General features: G+C 39.9%; 1 protein-coding gene across 2 annotated transcripts in view; it reads right to left on the reverse strand.

The window, feature by feature from the left end:
• The window catches only part of SLC10A7 (solute carrier family 10 member 7), a 279,118-nt gene that overhangs the window by 185,686 nt on the left and 71,699 nt on the right, over window positions 1–21,733 (reverse strand). For both annotated transcript variants that reach the window (XM_043971561.1, XM_043971560.1), the window contains one exon: window positions 4,996–5,034. In XM_043971561.1, coding sequence (XP_043827496.1) covers window positions 4,996–5,034 — 39 coding nt within the window. The remainder of the gene's footprint in view (window positions 1–4,995; window positions 5,035–21,733) is intronic.

A 21,733-nucleotide genomic window follows, 5' to 3' on the forward strand; every position in this document is an offset into this window, starting at 1 on the left:
CACCTACTATGTGCAAAGCACTAAGTGCTTTGCACAAATATTATCTCACTTGACCCACAAAACAACCCTGAAAGGTAGGTGTTGTTATTACCCTCATTTTTACAGCTGAGGAAACTGAGGCAAAGAGTGGGTAAGTGACCTAACTAGGGTCACACACAGTGTCTGAGGTTGATTTTGAACTCATGTCTTCCTAACTCCAGCCCTAGGGCTCTATCTACTGTACCACCTAGCTAGAGAGTCCCTAGCTGCCTGAACCTTTGATTTCACTGGTATAGGAAATCCCCAGGTGAGTTCACTCTCTCTAGCAATGTAGGCTGGAAACCCTCTCTGCAACAGTCTTAGAGAGTTGCCTCTAGAACTGAGAGGTTCTTACCCAGGGGTAGGCAGGTCTGGCACCCAGGACTTCAAAGATTTGGGGCCAGCTCTTTCACTGCAAATAAACACAATAATGCTCAAGGATCGATTTTGAAAGCAGGTATCCAGGACGCAAACATGGTTCATCTCACTTGGCTGGAGACACCTAGCCAGAGATGACAGTAGTTCTTTCACCAACCTACAACCAATTGCTAGAATATTATGGAACTTCATTAGACTAAAAGATTCATACCACTCACATGCTCAATGTAACCACTTCTTTTTTTACCTTTTACTAATTTTTTTCGGGGGGGGGGGGGAGGGGGGGCGGGGGGGCGGGGAGGGAGACAAATTCTTTCTCCAAGATCTGAGCTGGAGTTTGAACAAATCACACAATCAAAATGTAACTTTGGTAAATGACTAATAGTTTTCAAGCATGGCACAACCTTCGGAAGTTAAACAAAGGAATCTGGAATCCCTAATCCAATTCCCTAGAGAATCACCACTCACTATATTTGAAAAACGCCCTTTGTTTCACATGCTGACACAAAAGCATGCAAGCCAGCTGAACTTGGCCTTATGCATAGGCCTTTCACCATCAGGATATTTCATAATAGCAAAAGCCCTGCTCACCAACCACCCAGAATTACTAAAATGCTATCAGATTTTATTAAAACCCCATCAAGTGGGAAATCTCAAATCGCTTATTATGCTCTACAATTATTGTAAAGCGAACTCTTTAAATGAGAGGAGGAGATAATGACATTAACTTCTTAACTTAAAGCAATCCTCCATGGCATGATTCTAAAATATTCTCTTGGTCTGAAATTTATGTAAATTGAATTCATCTATCATTAGTTATTACCAACCCAGCTACATAAAAACAGTTTTCTGTAACAATTAGTTCTTTAAAACACTGTGTTTTAATTAGACCTGGGATGTTATTAAGCTCACTATAAATATAGACAATGTTTTATCTGGTGTACCCAACTACCTGAAAACCAGAAATAATTTTTGGAGATTGTTTTTTTCCTTTAAAAAAATTCATCTTATCAATGTATTTCATTCAAAATTTAAAATACAATGAGGAATTCTAAACTTCTTTACAGATGCCCATACATGAATACCTCAAGACTGCTCACTCCTAATAATAAAAGTCATAAAATTATGGAATTTTAGAGCGAGAAGGAATCTTAGAAGATTGAACGGTGAAGCAGGGAATGTTAGAGCACGGAATGCTGGATATTAGAAGATAGCATGTTCAAGCTAGGAGGGACCTCAGGGAGCAGCCAGTCCAGTCCCTTCATTTTACAAATAAGGAAATGAAGGCTCTTCCTCTGAAAATCACATCCCATTTGCTCATTTGTGTCTGTGTTGTATTCCTGTCCCGACCCACCCGATTCCAGTAAGATGGTAGCTCCCTGGAGATAAGGTAGCGACTGTTTCCTTTTTGTTTTGGTATTCTCCATGCCAGGCATTCAGTAGGTACTCAGTAAATGTTTGTTGAATTGAATTAAGTGACTTGCTCATGATCTCACAGAAAGTCCATGGCAGAGCCATAAGAACTGGGGTCTCCCACCTCTGCTTCAGGTCTCTTTTTACCGTTTCCCCACTACCTCAAGTCAGCTTAATCCCCACTTATAACAATTTGTGGGGCAGAGAAAGGGGTGTGGGAAGGGGAGAAGGGCAAGGGGATTCAGATATGAGTATCAGTGTGAAGAGCTTCCTCCGCTGATGGGGACTGGTAACTCATATGTAACTTAGAAGCTTAGACAGTTGTCTGGGGACAATGAGACATTTCAACGACCTCGACAGAACATAGAATCAGTATATTGTCAGAGGCAGGCCTTGAACCCAGGTCTTCCTGATTCTGAGGCCAACCCGTTATCCACTATAATACACTGCAGTGGATAGAGCACCTGGCTCAGTCAGGTAGATCTGAGTTCAAATCCAACCTCATACACTTACTAGCTATGTTATGTAACCCTGAACAAGTTACTTAACCCCTATTTGCCTCAATCCTCATCTGTGAAATGTGGACGTACTGGAGAATGAAATAGCAAACCAGTATCTTTGCCAAGGAAACTCCAAATGAGGTCATGTAGAGCTGGACATGACTCAATGACTGGACAACAACAACAAACGTAAGTACATCTGGGGAGTTTCCAAGTATAAAACAACTCTGCAAAGTCCTTGAAGAAATGCCTCTTGTTTGAAGATTACAAAATTAAACTCTATTGAAGCTTCAGTTCTAAACTGTAATTTGGGCCTTGCAGTTCACCATTGGTAGTTCAGAGAGTTGGAAGGTTCTTCAAACCAGGTCAGAACTTAGGATGGCAGAGGAGAGGTAGGAGTGCATGTAGAGAAAGAAACAGAATAATTGTCCCTATTTCGCTCTGATAATCATCCTCACTCTTGTCCCACTACTTCTACCATCCTAGCAAAAGCATCCCTACCCACCTTTGACAATTCCAGGAAAAGAAGGTAGCAAGAGAGTAAAAGCTACTCTGCTGTAGTCACAGCATTTTTCTTGCTTCCAGGATCCTCCTTCAGATCTCTTCCTATCTCAATTTCATCTATCCTTCAAGAGCCAGCTCAAGGTCCCCCTCTTCCCATTCTCCCAAATCCAAGGGCTGGTAGAACAAAGGTTGGCCAGTCTTCACAGAGACAAACTAGAGCATAATACCTGAGCACCTACTATGTGCAGAGGGGGAAAAAATCTCTCAATTACATAGATAACCAATTGCTTCCATCATGTAATCAACAACGAAGACAAATGGCCTCAATATTTTAGAGAGTGAGAGAGATAAGGGAATCAGGTTTTGGCCGGCAAATATGCACGACTCCTTAATTCATGACAAATTGACTTCCAATGAGATGGAACCTTGCAGGCCTTCCCTTATAAGTGAATAACTGATATCTACATAAGGTTTACAAGGTACTCTACATATGGTATCTCACTTGATCCCCACCACAACTCAGTAATGTAGGTATCGCAGGTATTATGATCCCTACAGTACAACTGCAAAAACTGAAGCTTGTCAAGACTAACTGACTGGAACAAGGCCATAAGGTCATTCAACTGGCAAGTGACAGAGGCAGGATCTGAAGCCAGGTGCACAACCTGATTCCAAGCCTGGCACCCTTTTACTCCGACACACAGCTCCTTCAAAAGGATGATATTCAGGAGCTATCTTTTTGATAACCTTTTCTTTTTCTTTTTTCTTCCTTTGTTACAGATCTGTGATTTCATGTTTATAAGTGTGAGGAATAAAACTGGAGGGAACGCTTGGTATGGAAACTCCATCCACCAATCAAGATCAGTGACTCAACTGTAATTTATAGTCTTAGAGAGATAGTATGACATAGTGAGTAGAGAAGCAGCCTTTCAAAAATCACATTACAGAAAATAAAATATAAACAAGTGAAAGCAATTACCTCAGTAAACAATTACTGAGGCTACAAATAATCAGGCATTAATACCCATACCCAATGAATCTTTAAAATCTGCCAAAAAGGAAATCCCAATAGAGTAGACTATCATAACTTTAAACAAACATATGACACTACATATATATGATATAAATATATTTATAAAAGTACATATGCCAACAAATTCTTAACACAACTACTTAATCAACATTCAGTGTGAGTAGTTTAATTCAATAACATCAAATAATTTGGTGAAGAAGTTGGATATACAATGGGTGGTGATATAAAGTGAATTTAAATTTAGGACAGTCCTACCTATTCTCAAGCTAATTTATGTACTATTGATTTTCTTTTTGTTTACATGTAAATCAGCCTAATATAACTACTTGAATGAGATGAATGAGAAATATACTCCCTGAATAGTATTTTAATTTATCTTCATGCATTTCACCCAAGTTCAATTATTTAAATCAAAGCATTCCATCAACAACCCCCCAAAACTCAAGCAGATTTTGCAATCTTTCATAAAACTCAAGCCCTTGCCAAATCATCCAGTTTTTTAAAGGCTCACTGAAGGAAACAGACTGCAATTCTCTACTCTTTATAAAAAGATCTCTCTCTCTCTCTCTCTCTCTCTCTCTCTCTCTCTCTCTCTGGATTGATGCTTAAAAAAGATTTCTTTGATCTTTGCAAATTATTGACCTTTAACTTGTTTCCTGGTCTCATTTAATTTTTTTTTCCTTTTCCCTTAGATTTCTCAGAAGTGCCCAGGATGGTGGCTCCAGTGACAGTGAAACTTGCAAAATAAATGACATGTCACCAAGTAAATTAGCATCTTCTTTCTGACCAGCTGGGTCATGTTTCCTCTTCAAAATCCTTGGCCCCTTGATAGAAAATAATAGTAATCTAATAGACCTCATTAAACAATCAATATATTGACAGCACCTCTATAAAGAGAAACGTTGAGTTATAATTGATTCCTTTAACCCATTCAATGGCATATTAAACTCAAAACATATAAAGTATACCACAGAAGATCAATTGCCTTTATTTAGTAATTTTATTCAGACCATGATGAATAGAAAGGTACAGAAACATTTAACAGAACTGAAAACTGTTTTCAGCTTTCACCAAGTCTTCCAAATAACTGACCTCTACCAACCCCCAAAAAGTCATTTCAGAGAAAGATTTAAACATTGCATTACTCACCAAAAAACTTCCAAAGGCTGAGTTAAATATAGCTGCTGCCTAGAGAAGAGGAAAGAGAAGAAAACTCACTAAAAGTAAACAGTCACAGTACAAGCAAAAAATGCGACTCTCCCTCTCTGCCTCCCTCCCAACACTCCTGATCTCAGACCTTGGACCACATATACCATTAGGCAAAGTTCGCCATTGCTAACAAAAATTGCCAGTGGCCTGCAGTTTACAAAGACAGATGAGCTGCAGCTTAGGAACTCATAAATAATGGGTCTCAAAAGCAAGCAGAAAAGGCTTGCTACTCATTGTTATAAACTTATGACAGGTACCCAAAGAATCCTCCCCAATATGTGAACAGAAACCTGGTTGTTATTGATTCTGCCTACTGGACACAAAGCAATCAAGAGGCTGATTTATTCATCCGAGAAAGCAGCAATTTAGATTTCTGACTGAAATACACACAACGGCAGTGCCACCATCAGCAAGTTCCTATCCCACTTGTGCAGTGGGCACAAGTAACCCTTAAGCCATCAACTACATGGTGAGCTCGCATGCTGACATTAACCATACACTTCGCGCATCAGTGTAGGCTGCTAAAACCCAAGCAGTTAACAAGTCATTCGTCTGCAGCACAGTCCATTCTAAAGGACAAACACCCATGCAAGACATCAGTCAAAGTCGTCTTTGTAATTCAGAGAAGAAACAATTGGCAATGACTTTAGAAGCTAGCGTGCTTACCTAAGTATCCAGGGAACAGACACATGGTGGATGGAAGAGAGCTCTCAACTTTAAATCAATCATTATGTTCCATGAAGCTACACCTGAATCTTGAACGCTTCTCCCAGTTCCCCAAATGGATAGAAACTTGTGTGGCATCCAATTTGATGATAGAAAAGAGGGAAAAAAAAACAAGAAGCCCATATAGAAAAAAAAAGGCAAGAACAGAGGTGAGGGGAGAAAGACTGCTATTGACATGTCCTGGAGCTCCCAAGCAGAATTAAATTAATCATCATAGACATTTCCAGCCACACTGCAATAAGAAGAGGATGTCAATTTAGCAAGTTTGAATAAAGTCCAAAGCCAAGCTAAGAGCTATAGCTGAACCAGCCTTCTGCTCCATAAGAGCAGGCAATGAGAGTGAATGGGTAATGAGATCCCTGGCTCCAGAGAGCTTAGCTCTCCTATTCAAGTTCATAATTAATTCAAAGCTTTGATAATTTCATTAGATTCCTCCTTTGCTGGTCCTATCAATAAAAGATGGCACTGGACTGCAGCTCCTCTGTGGCATAAACACAGGCAAAGGCACAGACCAGGGAACCTTTGCTTCCTGACAGGGACAATGGCATATGGCGCTCCACGCTGCAGAGGGAGCAACGGAAAGAGATACAACTAAATAAAACATTACAGATGACAGTTGTAAACTACAGCAACATATTTTAACACCTCTTACTTATTGGAATTCCTTTGCTGAGGATTAAAGGAGAGAAAGCTTTGTGGTAAGAGGAAGAATCAGTGAGTAGCTAGGAGGGCAAAATCCCCCACGATTTCCTAATTCGGACTTTCTACACTTTATGCTCGATCTACTTTTCCATTCAATGACTGATTTTTCTACCTTTGCACTCCTTCCCCCATTCTTTCTAGAACCTTTCCATCCTATACATACTTGCCCAATATTTATTTTCTTCTTAAGTACAGGTCTCATCATGCTGATTACCTGCATAAGAACCTTCAGTTGCTTCCTGTTACCTCTGGGAGAAATGGACTATTGGTCTCTCTTTTTTTGGTGGTATTTTGGTTTATTTTCCAATTACATGTAAAGATTGTCTTCAACATTCATTTTTGTAAGATTTTAAGTTCTAAATTTTTCTCCCTCCTTCCCTCTCTCCCTCCCTTCCCTCCTCAAGACTGCAAGCAATCAGATATAGTTTTCATGTTTGTGTATGTATGTATATGTATATATACATATACATATACAATCATGTTCTACATATTTCCTCATTAGTCATGTTGTAAAAGAAGAATCACAACAAAAGGGGAAAACCACAAGAAAGAAAAAAACAACAACAAATAAAGTGAAAATTGTATACTTTGATCTGCCTTCAGACTCCATAGTTCTTTTTCTAGATTTGGAGAACATTTGTCTTTTGGAAATGCCTTGGATCATTGTATTCCTGAGAAGAGCTAAGTCTTTCACAACTGATCATCACGCAATGTTGCTGTTACTGTGTACAATGTTCTCCTGGTTCTGCTCAATTCACTCAGCATCAATTCATGTAAATCTTTCCAGGTTTTTTTGAAATCCGCCTGCTCATCATTTCTTATAGAAAAATAGTACTCCTTCACATTCATATACCACAACTTGCTTAGCCATTCCCCAATTGATGGGCATCCACCACAAAAAGAGCATTGCCACCACAAAAAGAGCTGCTTTAAATATTTTTTGTATATGTGGGTCCTTTTTCTTTTTTTAAAGATCTCTTTGGAATACAGACCTAAAAGTGGTATTGCTGGGTCAAAGGGTATGCACAGTTTTACAGCCCTTTGGTCATAGTTCCAAATTGCTCTCCAGAATGACTGGATCAGTTTACAACTCCACCAATAATGTATTAGTGTTCCAATTTTCCCATATCTGCAACATTTATCATTTTCCTTTTCTGTCATATTAGCCAATCTGATAGGTGTGAGGTAGTATCTCAGAGTTGTTTTAATTTGCATTTCTCTGATCAATCAACTGTGATTTCGAGGATTTTTCATATGGCTATAGATAGCTTTAATTTCTTCTTCTGAGAACTGCCTAATCATATCCTTTGGACATTTCTCAACTGGGGAATCACTTGTATTCTCATAAATTTGATTCAGTTTTCTATGTATTTTAGAAATGAGGCCTTTATCAGAAACACTGGCTGTAAAAATTGTTTCCCAGCTTTCTGCTTTCCTTCTAATCTTGGTTGTACTGGTTTTGTTTGAAATGCACTATTTTTCTTTTGAGGCCCAGGAAAATCTTGCTCCAGACTTCTTTTACCTTATTCTCTTTCATACACCTTATGTTCCAGCCAAAGGAGCCCTCCGGCCGTATTTTGCCCCAATATTTCCATCCACTCCCTCTGTGGTTTTGGCACACACAGACCATCTCCCCAGATCTAGAATGTATTCATTTTCCATAAAATTCGGAGCTATTTAAAGCCTTTCCTTATCCCTCCACCCCTATTCTTTAGTACTCTCACTCTCCTGAAGTTAAACTGTATTTATTTTATATAGACTTTGTTTTTGAAAGGAAATGTGGTTTAACATATACAGCTTGGTCTTACAGTTGGGAAGATCTGAATTCAATTCCACCTCTGACGCATACTGGCTGTATGACCCTGGGAAAGTCATTTAACTTCTCCCGACTCTAGGCCCTACAGAGGAGGTACTGACCTGTACCAATGAACTCACAAGTACAGGATCCTATCCTGTACTGTCTATCCCTATCCTGTACTGTGTTTCTGTTTATCTATGTGCATGTTGAATTTACAGTTGTCTTTGTAGCCCTTGTACCTAGCAAGTTGTTTTGGGTCCAGACCTGTGATTTCATCAGTGTAACTCTTATTCTAGACTATCTCTTCACCCAAGCAGCAGATGCATTTTCTAGTCTTAGAGAATTGCCTAAGGCAGTGGTATCTAACTCAAATAGAAACTCAGGCCACTAATCCAGACATAAAGATCCCTGCAGGCTGCATATCTGACTTAGTTTTAAGGTGTAACAGTTATCAATGTTTTATTGTATTTTTATTTATTTTGTTAAATATTTTCCAATTTCATTTATCCTGGTCGGGCAGTGTTTGACAATTCTGGCCTAAGGCACTGAGATCTTACAGAGCCAGCATGTGGCAGAGGCCATCACTTTTCCATGCTGTGGCTTACCTAACACATAGTAGGAATAGTATGGAAAAATATGGAAGCACTTAAAGTACAGGAGACTCAAAATAAACGGAAACAAACACTGACTTTGAGCATGTGTAAAAATCATTACCAACCCATTCCTAGTAGCTTCTTATGCTGTCTGAACAGAAGCAAAGTCTTTTCTATTACTATTTTGTACTATATTAACATAATAACAATAATAAATTTCCTGTGTATACATAAGTACTACTGAGCTTTTTGGAATCTTTTCCAGCAGCAGTGATGGTTTGAATTCATTTACACACCTGATCCTCTTCATGACCAATGGTGGGCATTTGTGAAATGGGTTCAGTCTATAGTTACATCCATTTTCTTAAGCAGAATTGAGTGAAAATGGAGCTCAATTCCAACATGATCTTGGCCTCATTAGCACCAAACAATAATAAGCAATCAAGCATTTGTTTTGTTTATGCTTATAAATACAGGTGAATTTTGGTTTGGGGGAGCTCTACCCAGAAATGACCAATGTTTAATTCCCATACATCAAATGATAAATGTACCTAATAGGACATGATTGCTTGGTACTGGGCAGAATATCTAGGACTACCAAAAGTCTCATTTTATGTATAAATTTCCTACAAAACATGGATACAGAAACAAGGCAACAGAGTTTTAGCCTTGTCAGGCTCTCAAGAGGTCAAAATAGATCAGACCCCTACTACGAAGCAGGTCAACAGCACAGAATCTTATAGCTGCATGAAATCCTTCAAGGTCCCACTTCTTACCCATTGCAGAAATCCTTCCTACAACATCCAACCTTTGCCCAAACAGTTCCCACGATGAAGAGCTCACTGTAACATGAAGCATCTCATTTTATCATTGGATAGGTCTTATTTTTAGAAAGCTTTTTCTTATATTGAGCCAAAATCTGCCTCTCCCTCTAATTTACACTCACTGCTTCAAGTTCTGCCCTATGGCACTCAAAAGCACAGTACAGTGCGACAAAGAGATGCTGTGTTGCAGATGCTATGGCAGGAGAATTTTGATTTTTAGAAATCTATAGAATTTTTCAAAACTTGGATTTTCCCTCGGTGGTCTTAATTGTCTCTACTATTACTAGATTTTTTCATACTTTCTGATAACTCTTGCTGCAATTTTACGGATTTTAAGTAGAGATGAAGAAATGCTCTATGACTGTGTATCTGGACCAGTTCTGCGCCCTTGAAAGACTAGACAAACCTTAGAGACTAGTCAGGGGCTGAGACTGACTAACAGGAGCTACAATGAAAATCCCATCAAGCCAAATCAAGTCGCGTCAACAAGAGTTTATTATTAAGTGCTTAGTTTATGCCAGGCAACTGGGCAAAGCACTGGGAACACAAACCTAAATATCTCTGGTAACTCCGTGATCAGTTCTGTAAACAAAACTAACCAATCTGTAGAGTGGGTAATGCACCTCACCCACAGGGAACTCTACCTATACAGTTTGCTCATTTTTTCCTGCTTTTCTGTGACCCAGTCCAACCCTAACCTGAAAAAATAAGCACAAATACAGGTTTTCATAATGCGATCTTTAGAATGAAAGCTCCTTCCATGAAAGAATCATGTTTTATCTCCTTAAAACATGTGTAGGGGACTAGGTGGTGCAGTAGATAAAGCACCAGCCCTGGATTCAGGAGGACCTGAGTTCAAATCCAGATTCAGATACTTGACACTGACTAGCTGTGTGACCCTGGGCAAGTCACTTAACCCTCATTGCCCCACAAAAAAAATAAAAACAAAAAACATGTGTATATACACATGAAATAGAAACAGAAACATGCTGGGCATACCAAAAGTCTCAGCGTTGGTTCAAGCTTTGAGACTTTTGAGATGCCCTGTGTATATAGACACTGAAATGACAAACACACACACACACACACACACACACGTGCACACACACACACGCACACACACACACACACACACACACACACACTCCTCCCTTCCTTCACTCAGTAGGTCTGTCTTACCTACTATTCAGTCATTTCTATTCCAGTCCCATGACCTGCCTAAGGCAAGAATGCATCCTGGCAAACTAGAAATCTTTGGGTCAAATTTGATACTTCTCTGACCTTCAAGCCAAACAATGAGTCAATAGCCACAAATTATTGTTCATCCTTCATTCTCAAAGAAGACCAATGACATCAGGAGGAGGATATGTTGACTTGCAAGTGAACTGGATTTAAGTGAGACAGAGCTGTGCAAAGTCACCAACTTCACTCTTCCAGAGTCATCAGAGTCAATTGGCAAGACACAGATCAGGATGGCTGGCGATGTCCCCAGATGCAGGGGGAGACCTTGGTCTTTTTAAGTTAAGGTCTTTCCCAGGTCTCATTTTGTCTGAGGCTACATCCATTCAGTATTTAAAGGCTAGGTAGGAATTAAGGGAAAGGGTAGCTTAATTTGCCTTCACAAAAGAATCAATCTGGAAGGGAAAGACACTCAGAGCTTCTGGCCAGAACAGAAACATATGCTGAAATTTGGCTGGAGAACAGCCTGGATGGAGCAAAGGAATCAGAAGAGGAAATAATTCTAGATGATGTTAAGAAGGGTGGGTTAATTAGAAGGCCTTGAATGCTAGGCAGATTGGATCTAACAGGCAACATGGTAATAGTAAGTTTATGATCAAGGGAGTGATATAATTAAAATAAATTTTGGTATATATAGAGTAGGATGGGGTGGGTAGACAACAGAGAAAGCTGCGAGGCTCTTGCAGGAATCAATTTCTCAACATATACTGATCACCCACTTTGTGCAAAGCACTGTGGTAATTTCTGTGAGGAATATACAGATATACCTTCAAGGAGTATGGTGAGACAAAAAACTTCAATAATGGATGGTTAGCCAAAGCAATAGAAGAGGAACACTTAATATCTAAATAGACTTTTGGCTTCTGAGGGAATGGTTATAGGGAGAAGCAGAAGAGAAAAAAATTTGAGCTAAGGAAATTGTGAACACGACTTGGACAGCTCTGGACCAGGAAAAAGGGCTAGAGACTGAGTTTGGGGAAGAACAACAATTTGGGAGAAATTGAGGAAAAGTTCCCAGACATTCTTCAGATCCTACTTATGACTTCTGTGAGAGAAAGTTATAAGAGAAATGGGACACAGAACAAGGATTTGAGACAAATGGTAATTGGTGGCTCACGGTGGGTCAAAGTAGGTTGTAACAGATGACTAATGAGGAGTTCTGAACAGGAGTAAAAGGAATCATATTATAGGAAGAGAAGATGACTTGTTCACATGGCAAAAATAAAAAATGACAGGTAGATTATTAGAGCAGTAAGAGAAACTAAGAAAGATGCCCTCCATGTTGGTTGGACTTATTAGAAAACAGGCACAAGAGTTACACAAGCTAAGCAGACCCAGATGAGTGACTTGTCCATGCTTGGAAGCAATCCCCAAGTCAATGACATCACAGACCATTTGAACATGCTAGATGGCTAATAAGGACCTATCAATTCTAAAATGTTGTGATCAACCCATACTACTGTAACTTCTGCCTTATCCTATCAATTCGGCACCTTTGTTTTATATATAAAACAATCTCCTTCCCTGTCTAAGGCCTATCAGAAAAAAGAGATTCTGATCAGGAAGAGAAGACACATACTCTCTCTACTTCAAAGTCCTTCAAGACAGTTCCCTGAACTGTCACTTCCAAATCAGGCCTCTCATTCTTCACAGGCTCATTTTGTCCAATCATCCCGTTTCCACCTTCAAGTCTCTTATCCTATTCCTGAAACATCCCCTCTCTCCCTCACTAAATTGTCTCCTTCCCATATTAAATCTTGAAACTTGATGGCTGATCTGATGGTTTATAGTGGACTGCAAAAGCCCTCTTGCAATGTGACAAACCAAGATAGCTAATGAGATATTAGACTAAGAGAGACTTGGGGGCAGGGGGCAACTAGATGGCACAATGGACAGAGTCAGGAGGAACTGAGTTCAAATCTGGCCTAAGACACTTAACACTTACTAGCTGTGTGACCCTGGGCAAGTGACTTGACCCTAGTCGCATCATCAAAAAAAAAAAAGAGAGAAATTTAGGGTGCTGAGAGAGGTGAGAGTCCTGTTCTCTTCCACGCTCAAGCTGCATCCCAAGTATGGGGGTCATTTCAGGGCATCATTTTTTAGAACACTGGCAAACAAAAAATGCAAAGGAGGACAATTAAGAAAGTAAAGGAAAAAAAAAAGAAGGTAAAGGGCCTCAAGTTCATGGCATATTAACTAAGCACCACAGTGATAGGGTACTGGGCTTAGAGTAGGAAGATCCGAGTTCAAATCAGACACTTCCTAGTTGTATGACACTAGGCAAGTCACTTAACTTCTCCTTTATGAAATTGGGGTGATAATAGACCTATCTCCAAAGGTTGTTGTGAGGATAAAATGAAATAATGTTTGTAACACAATTAGCACAGTGCCTGGCACACGAAGATTTATTATTATTACTATTATTGTTGGTAGAAGTGTTTATTATTTTATTTATTATTGCTGTAGTAGTGATGGTGGCGCCAGTGGTAACAGTAGTAGTACTAACAGGTGAAGGAAATGTGGGTACTTAGCCTAAGGAAAAGAAGACCCAGGGGGGAATATCATAATTATCCAAGTATCTGAAGGGTTAACATGTGAAAAAGAAACTACTTTTTCCTTCTGATTGGCCCCAAGGGGCAGGCCTAGAAGTGACAGGACTTTTAGAAAGGCATGTTTTGAGCTGACATTAGGAAACAACAACTAGAGGCAACCCAATGTGAAACTGGCGGCTTCAGAAAGTGGTAGAGGCCCTCTTGCCAGGGGTTTTCAAGCCAAGGTCATTTTACCACATACTGTAGGGGAGGATCCTTGTTTGGATACAGGTTAGACCAGATGCTGTCTGAGACCCCTTCTGACTGAGACCCTGTATGTGTTTTCTTAACCAATAAGAAAAGTGAACATATAACCTCTAAAACTCCTTCACTTACCATAGAACTGAACCCTTTGCCTACAGATATACTCGGGACCTTAGCCATCCCCTAGTCCAGCCCCTCATTTTAGAGACTGAGGCACCTGGAGAGGCAGAGAACATTGTCCAACATAAACTGCCAATACGTGACAGAGCTGGAAGCAAAGCCAAGCCTTCTGACTGCAGATGCCATGATCTTACTACCTATTGCATGCTTCTATTTTTAGCAAATCTGTTTCATGTACAACATTCATATTTCTTTCACATTGTCACTGTCAGATAGACACCAGTGATGAGCTCCTATGAGTCAGGGGCCAAGCCTATTTTGCTTTGTAGAGCAATCAGTAATGAATAAATGCTTTTGGAAATGATGATCATCATAGGGCATATGAAAATTCATCTGAATTTTTTAGATTAAAAAAGAATCACCATTGAATTTCAATTATGATCCTTCTTATTTATTCAACAAATATCTCTTGAAAGTAAACGACAAGCTATGGGCTGCAGGAAGAATAAAAATGCGTCAACATTTTCTGCCCTCCAGGCGCATAAAATCTGTTAGAGGAATAAGACACATACAAATAACAACAATACAAAGGACTACAGGGCAAAGCCCATATGAGGAAGGTCCATTATTAAAACACAGATCTAACTATTCGCTTCCCAGATCAAAATATTTTCAATAGCCTCTAGGAAAAAATACAAAATCTTCAGTCTGGCACTCAAAGCCTTCTACCATCTTTTGTTGTTGAGTCATTTCTGTCTTGTTTGTCATTTTGTGATGCCATTTGGGTTTTCTTGGCAAATACTGGCATGGTTTGCCATTTCATTCTCCAGTTCATTTGACAGATGAGAAAACTGAGGCAAACAGGGTGAAGTGACTTGCCCAGGATCACACTGATAGTAAGTGTCTGAGGCTGGATTTGAACTCAGGAAGAGGAGTCTTTCTGACCCTAGGCCCAGCAGTTTATCTACTGTGCCACTTAGCTTCCTTTCTCTACCATCTAGCTCTAGTCTTATTCAGGCTCCAGTTGGGCAATGCAGTTTCCTCTTCCTCTCCTTCTCCTTCCTCTGTCCATATAGGGAATCACACCTTTATTTGCAGGTGCTCTGCCCAAAGAAATATTTCTATTTATTTCTATTTCTATTTCTATCTCTATTTCTCTCTAGATAGATAGATAGATAGATAGATAGATAGATAGATAGATAGATAGATAGATAGATATCTCGCTGAAACCTTGCAGGACAATTTGAGTTTCATAGCCTGGATTGCTTTTGAGGACCACATTTAACTTCAAGTCACTGGACTCTCATAGATTGGCTAACAATGGGTCCCAGCCCAAGCCTGATTGGCTATTGTTTGGGATCCTAATGGCTTACAGTGAGTACAAATAGCAACTGTTTCTGTTTCCACCAGAAACCCTGAGTGCCCTCCCCTCCCAAACTTCCTTCCTTCCTTCTTCCCTCCTCCCTCCTTTTTTCTTCATTCATTCATTCATTCATTCATTCATTGTTGAGACCTAAGAAAGGTCTTAGCTTAAAAGGGCAAGGTCTCCCACTACCTCTGAGGTCATCTCCAATAGTCCTGATACACATCTTGCCACTGGACCCAGATGGTTCCAAAGGAGAGAGTGAGGCTGGTAACTTTGCACAGGCCTGCCTCACTTAAATCCAGTTCACTGCAAGCTATGACATCACCTCCAAATGTCATGGTCCTCTTTGAGAATGAACACCTATAACACCTGTCTGGGAAGTTTGTATTTGATCCTAGAGCAAGCTTTCTTGATGAACTTTTTCAAAAAAATAACTTTCAATAGAATTGTTTTCCTCTGTAACCTTAGGTTTTTTAATTCGAGCATTTAAAAACACTGTTCTGAGAAGGGGTCCTACCAGAAGCTTCACCAGGCGGCCAAAGGACTCAGAAACAGTTACCTGTGATCTAAGGACCACCCGAGGAATTCTGAACCCTGGAAGTAACATGGTCAGAATATTCTTCTGGCATCTGCTGGAGTGGAGCAGGAAGAAAGTGGGGGCAGACAGACCCATTCGGTACATATTATAATAGTCCAGGAAGGAGACCTAGAGTTACTTTACTGTGTGTGCAAAGAGAGGAACAGATGTAAGAGACAGTGTAGAGATAAGTGGGGGAAAGGTAGGTTAGGCACCTCCTTACAACCCTGTGATACAGGAAGTATAAGTATTCATATTCTCATTTTACAATTTATTTTTAAAAGACTCAGAGAAGAGACTAACCCAGGGTCATATAGTTAAGTGTTAAAGTAGCTCAACTATGAGCCACAGCCTCAGCCCTCCCTCACAGCTACTCCAAGACCAGCATTCTTTTCACTGCATCATGAGGCCCAGTCTGAAGATGCTGTAAATTCCCTCTCTTCTGATAGTACCACCTTATACTAGGCACCACAGTTGGATGGGCAGGGATGACAGGGCAAATATGTTAAAGTCAGGTCCCTCCTGCTTTCTAATGTCCACCATCAGCTTGGTCTTCCCTCTTCTGCTCCTGTGAGTACTCAAAGTCAAGGACCAAGGAAGGTCTCTAAGGGCTGACAACAGCAAAGGAGTTGGAGGCAGCGACTGCTTCTGCTACCACTTTACATTGGTTCCAATCTGGGTTGGAAAACAGGAAAATGGTGGTGGGCATAACCAATGATGAAAAGGTATCATCTTTACTCTCTCCATCCAAGATTTAGTTTTATAGCTATAGACTTAGATTATGATATTAAAGGGAAAAAACATTAATTCGGCACTTTCTATGTGCCAAGCAGTATGCTAAGCACTAGACACAAACACAAAAGTGAAAAGTCCCTGCCCTCGAGTAGTTTTCATTCTAATGGGAGATACAACACAAATAGGGGAGAGGCAGAAGGGACCTCAGGGGCCATCTGACAGAACCTTCTCATTTTTTCTAAATGAGGAGATGGAGACCAGGCAGGCTATGACTTGCCTAGAGTCACAGAGGTCTTTAAGTAGCAGTCAGAATCTGAAGATAGGGCTTCTCTCATTCTGAACTCAGAGCTCTCTTCCCACTCTACCAAGTGGCTTCTGTTCAGCCCCCCATCTCCTCCCACCTCCACCCACACCCCCACCCCCAACTGAAGTGCTGTTTGTTGAAGCACAGCCCTGTCCTCCTTGTCTTTTTCACAGTCAAATTTGATCAAGCATCTCCACAGGAGAGAAAATAAAAATGCTGCACATTTTATCATCTTTCTTTGTCCAAATGCACCAGGAGACATCATACATATCATATTTCATACGCTGTAACTTAGAGCTTCCAAAACATTAATGGGCCCGTGAAGTTTGTACACAGGGAACTCAAAAATACTATGGTTAACACTCATCAGCCAACAACATTTATTAAATGCCCACTCTGCTCACGGAGGGGAGAACAAAGGAAATAAAAGGCAGTGTCCCTGCTCCAGAGGAATTTACAGTGCAATTGAGAAAACACACACACACACGATTATGAATTTTGACTTAGCACAATTCCGTACAAACCAAGTACTTGAACACTGATGAAAGGAAGAATAAAAGAGCAATCAGGATGCAGGGATAGACATGAAAAGGCTTCCTGGCAGTTAATCTGAACATGGCCAATAAGTTTTAGACAATGAAATTATTGTGTTCTAGTTCCACTGGCTATATCAGCGTCTAAAATTATAGAGGAGAAAACATCCCTTTAGTCATTTGGGGAGAGGGTGAAGGTAGGTAGGGGAAAGAGGATAAAAGCAGGATTCTATCCTGGAAAAAACTTAAAGTCTTCAGGGATTCCCTATGTGAGCTTCTGCCACTCCAATCTCTCACGTGTTAGAGCTTCATGTTTTTATATACTAAGTCCAAATTCAAGATTGGTTAGTCAATCAATCAATCGTCAATCAATAAACATTTATTAAGCAATCACTATGTGACAGGCACCCCCCGCCAGGAGCTGGAAATCAACAAATAAGAAATTAAAAATATTTCCAATTTAATCCCTGAGCCATTAGCTAATAAACTATGAGTTACTGGACAAAATACAGAGCCTGAAGTCAAGAAGACCAGAGTTCAAATCCAGATTCTAACCTTTATTAGCTGTGTGACCCTGGACAAGTCACTTAACCTCTTCTTGACTCAGTTTCCTCAACTGTGAACTGGGGATCATAATAGCTCCTACATCCCAAAGTTGTAAGGATCAAATGAGATGATATTTGTAAAGCATTTAGCACAGTGGCTTAGCATAGTAGGCACTTAATAAATGCTCGTCTCCTTCCTTCCTGATTTCCAAGGGGAAGACTTGCTCGTCCTGCTGCAGAGTGTAAAGGAAAACCCTGAAAGACAGTAGAGTTCCCTTTAATTACAACTGCCAAGCAGGCTCCCAGAAAGCAGAAGATTAAACCCCCTTCTTGCCCTCAGCAGAGAGGCAGGGGGCTGCAGGGTAGAGGGTCACCAATACTGCTGCACTGCATCAGGTAGCTGGGTTCAACTAGGAACAGGGAAATGGGGATAGATACGGAGAAATAACTAGGGTATGTCAACGAACAAGACGCATCAACAAAATTTCTAAGGCAAACTTTTAAAAACTGTTTCTGCACAGGTTAATTTCCTTTTTAATCATTCCAAAGTACCTTGCAATGAGTTATGCAATGCTAATGATGATATATTCACTCAAGGTAGAGAAATATATGCCCCCTATACTACATAATGAAGGAAAGCTCCTCCACCAATTACATTTCAATCAATTACAGTGCTAGTGGAGGCAACATGGGGTAGAAGCAGTAGATCTGAGGTTCAGAGGACCCGAGTTCTAATTCTATCTCTGCCACTGACTACCAGTGTGAACCCAGACAAGTCACTTCCTCTCTCTCTGCTCCGATTTCCTCATTGTAAAATGAGAATGTGGAACTAGGTGGTCTCTACCCACTTTTCCTGGCTCAAAATCCTAAACATCTGACTAATTTTTAAAAATAAAATGGAACAAAAAGGATACAGCCAAAAGCACACTCCCTCCCTTGCTGGGTAATAAATGCCTCACTGACCAAAACATTTAAATGTTACCTACTTAATGACGTCTTTTGTCATGGTATAGATCCCACAATAACTACAGCTTGAGTTGAACGAACCACTAATATGTGCAGTGTGTTCAACTGCGTTCAATTATTATTGATCCGTGTCACAGAAAATTAAGCATACAAGACATCTATTCAAAAGTAAATTTCATATTCCATATTTGAATTTAAAGGGAAAGGTGATCTTGCTTGGCTTGAGCCCGCTACTTAGAAAACTAGAACCTTAGTCAAAGGCAAGTTAAAAACAACTATTAAGGAAATGCTGTTTATACTTCACACCAAAAACCAGAAAAGGAACGTTGTAGAACCATCACAAGGTCTTCATGTGCCTTAAGAAAGGTGAATTTGAGGAGGTGTGGGCCAATGAATGGGCACAATACCTTCAAAGCCCATTTTCATTTCTCTGTCTTAAAAAACAGTTCAAGAATTGTCCAAGATTTTTATTTTCACTTCCTATTCAATCCTTGGCAGCTGCCTGCTTTTTCATTAATATGCCACATTTTCTTTAGAGCCTGGTCTATTTCTACACCAGTCTGCTTACTGATAACAGAGGAAGAAAAGGTCTTTAATATCCTTCATCATCTTAGGGTGAACTGGTAGGGAATGGGGCAGGGGAGTGTTGTTTGTACCTATTCATCTCAATTCAGCAAAGAAAAAAAACCTATATTCCAGTTACTGGTTCTGGGTGCTAAATTGAATCAGGTGTCCTCTCCTCTTAAGAAAATTAAGTTGCTTTTGTGCAAGAGTGTTTTAATGAGAACAGAGCTGGCCGACAGTGATAAATGGGAATGACACCAAAGAGAGCATGTAAGCAGGACAATATGTGCATGTTTCCACCTCCTAGACTATTTTTCACTGACTATTCTGAATGACTTCGCTGTTTCTTAAGGGGCCTATTAATCTCAAATTTAGTTATTACACAACGTTTATTTGAACATATATTCTGTGGATGATGACAGTTAATAAAGGAAATCTTTCACAAGCTGTATTTTTACATATCGTTCCAGCTTCAGCTCCGAGTCATTCTCTTGCATTGATGGAATAACCTACTGTGTGGTGTGGCTTGAAAAAAGGAACATATATTCAGATTATTTTCTAGGCACGCAGGGACTCTTAAATAACTCTTAAAATGCACACCCCAACCTCCACCAAAAAATAAATAAATGAAATCCTGCGACAAAATGGTTCACGTCAAATAACATCTTACCTGTTCAACCAAAATCATTTATTGTTCAAGCTAGCCCTTCCAAGACAAGTTAGATGCTTTTTAACACTTCCAACCACCTTTTAAAGGTCTGATGCCTACTTTGCTTCTAGATCTTGCATGCAAAAGTATTTTCTCACAATCAGATCGATAAGGAAGATAGATTTTGTTGAGGTGTAAAAAGAATCAAAGGTTGCAACAATTTGGATATTCTCTTGTATGCATTTTTTCATATACATCAGTAATATAAGATAGTTGTTTCTGTATTTCCGATAAATGTCCAAGTCCATCTCTGTGATATCATTTGCAATCCATCAATTCTCTCTCCTTACACATTCTAGACCTTAGTTCTGGACTTCATCAACTCTCATCTAGACAACTGCAACCATTTCATAATTGGCCTCCCTGCTTCCAGACTGTCCCTCTACAATTCATCCTTTACACAGATGCCAAATTGATATTACTAAAATGCTGGTCTAACTCCTGAAACTGACAATTAAAACCCTATCTATAGTATAGCTCCCATTTAAATTTCCAGGTTTTCTTTTTTCAAATAATCCCTTTTCACATACTCTTTATTCCAATCAAACTAACCCACTTAGAGTTTCACACACACAACATTCTATTTTCCATCTCTATGCCTTTCTGGCAAGCTGGCTCCCATTCCTGAAACTCATTCACCCTCTGCCATCTCTTAGAATCCTAGCTTACTTCAAAATACAGCTCCTGCTCCCTCTAGTTGCTAGTACCTTCTCCCACCTGAAACCATTTACATAACTTTAAATATCGTATATATGTATTTATATTTGTAAATGTTGTATCTCCCAGAACAACATGACTTCTTTGAGGGCAGGGACCATCGCATTTTTGCAATTGCATCCCCAGAGCCTAGCACAGTGTACCGAAACATACCCAATGCTGAAATCTGTGATCTCACTCATCAGAGTATTCCCTCAATTTATCCACGTCTACCCTTCCTTTGTGACTTGTTCATATCTTCCCATACATATGTTGGGGGGGGGGCAGAGGCTTCCCTACTAATGTTGTATATACAAAGTTACTTCTCTTTTGATATCATGATGAAACCAATGGGAAAAAATGTACACTGTCCATGGTTTCCCCCTCACCTTCACCATACATAGAACCGTCTTTTCAATCATATTTGTTGTTGTTCGTCCTTTGTTCTCACGACATGGGGGTGATGTCATGACTTTCAGTGAACTGGATTTAAGTGAGGGAGGGCTGTTCAAGGTCACCAACCTTATTTTCTCCTCCAAAATCATCTGGGTATAGTGGCGATAGATAGATAGATAGATATCAGGATGATTGGAGATGGCCCTGGATGTTTAAGGCAATTGGGGTTAAGTGACTTGCCCAAGGTCACAAAAGTGTCTGAGGTGAGATTTGAACTCAGGTCCTCCCAACTTCAGGGCCAGTGTGCCACCTAGCTGCCACTTCAATCATATACATCTTTGATGACATTCCTTACTTTCAAATTTCCTAAGCCTTGCACATGGATAAGCATTTTTTTTAAGTTTGTTGAATTGAATCAAGTAATTCCTGAAAGCTCAGGAAAACCATTTCAATAACTGTAGTCACTGTTTTTAATAACATGTGAACCTAG

This window comes from Dromiciops gliroides, chromosome 6 (genome assembly GCF_019393635.1).
Source record: "Dromiciops gliroides isolate mDroGli1 chromosome 6, mDroGli1.pri, whole genome shotgun sequence".
In the NCBI taxonomy this organism is placed as follows: domain Eukaryota; kingdom Metazoa; phylum Chordata; class Mammalia; order Microbiotheria; family Microbiotheriidae; genus Dromiciops; species Dromiciops gliroides.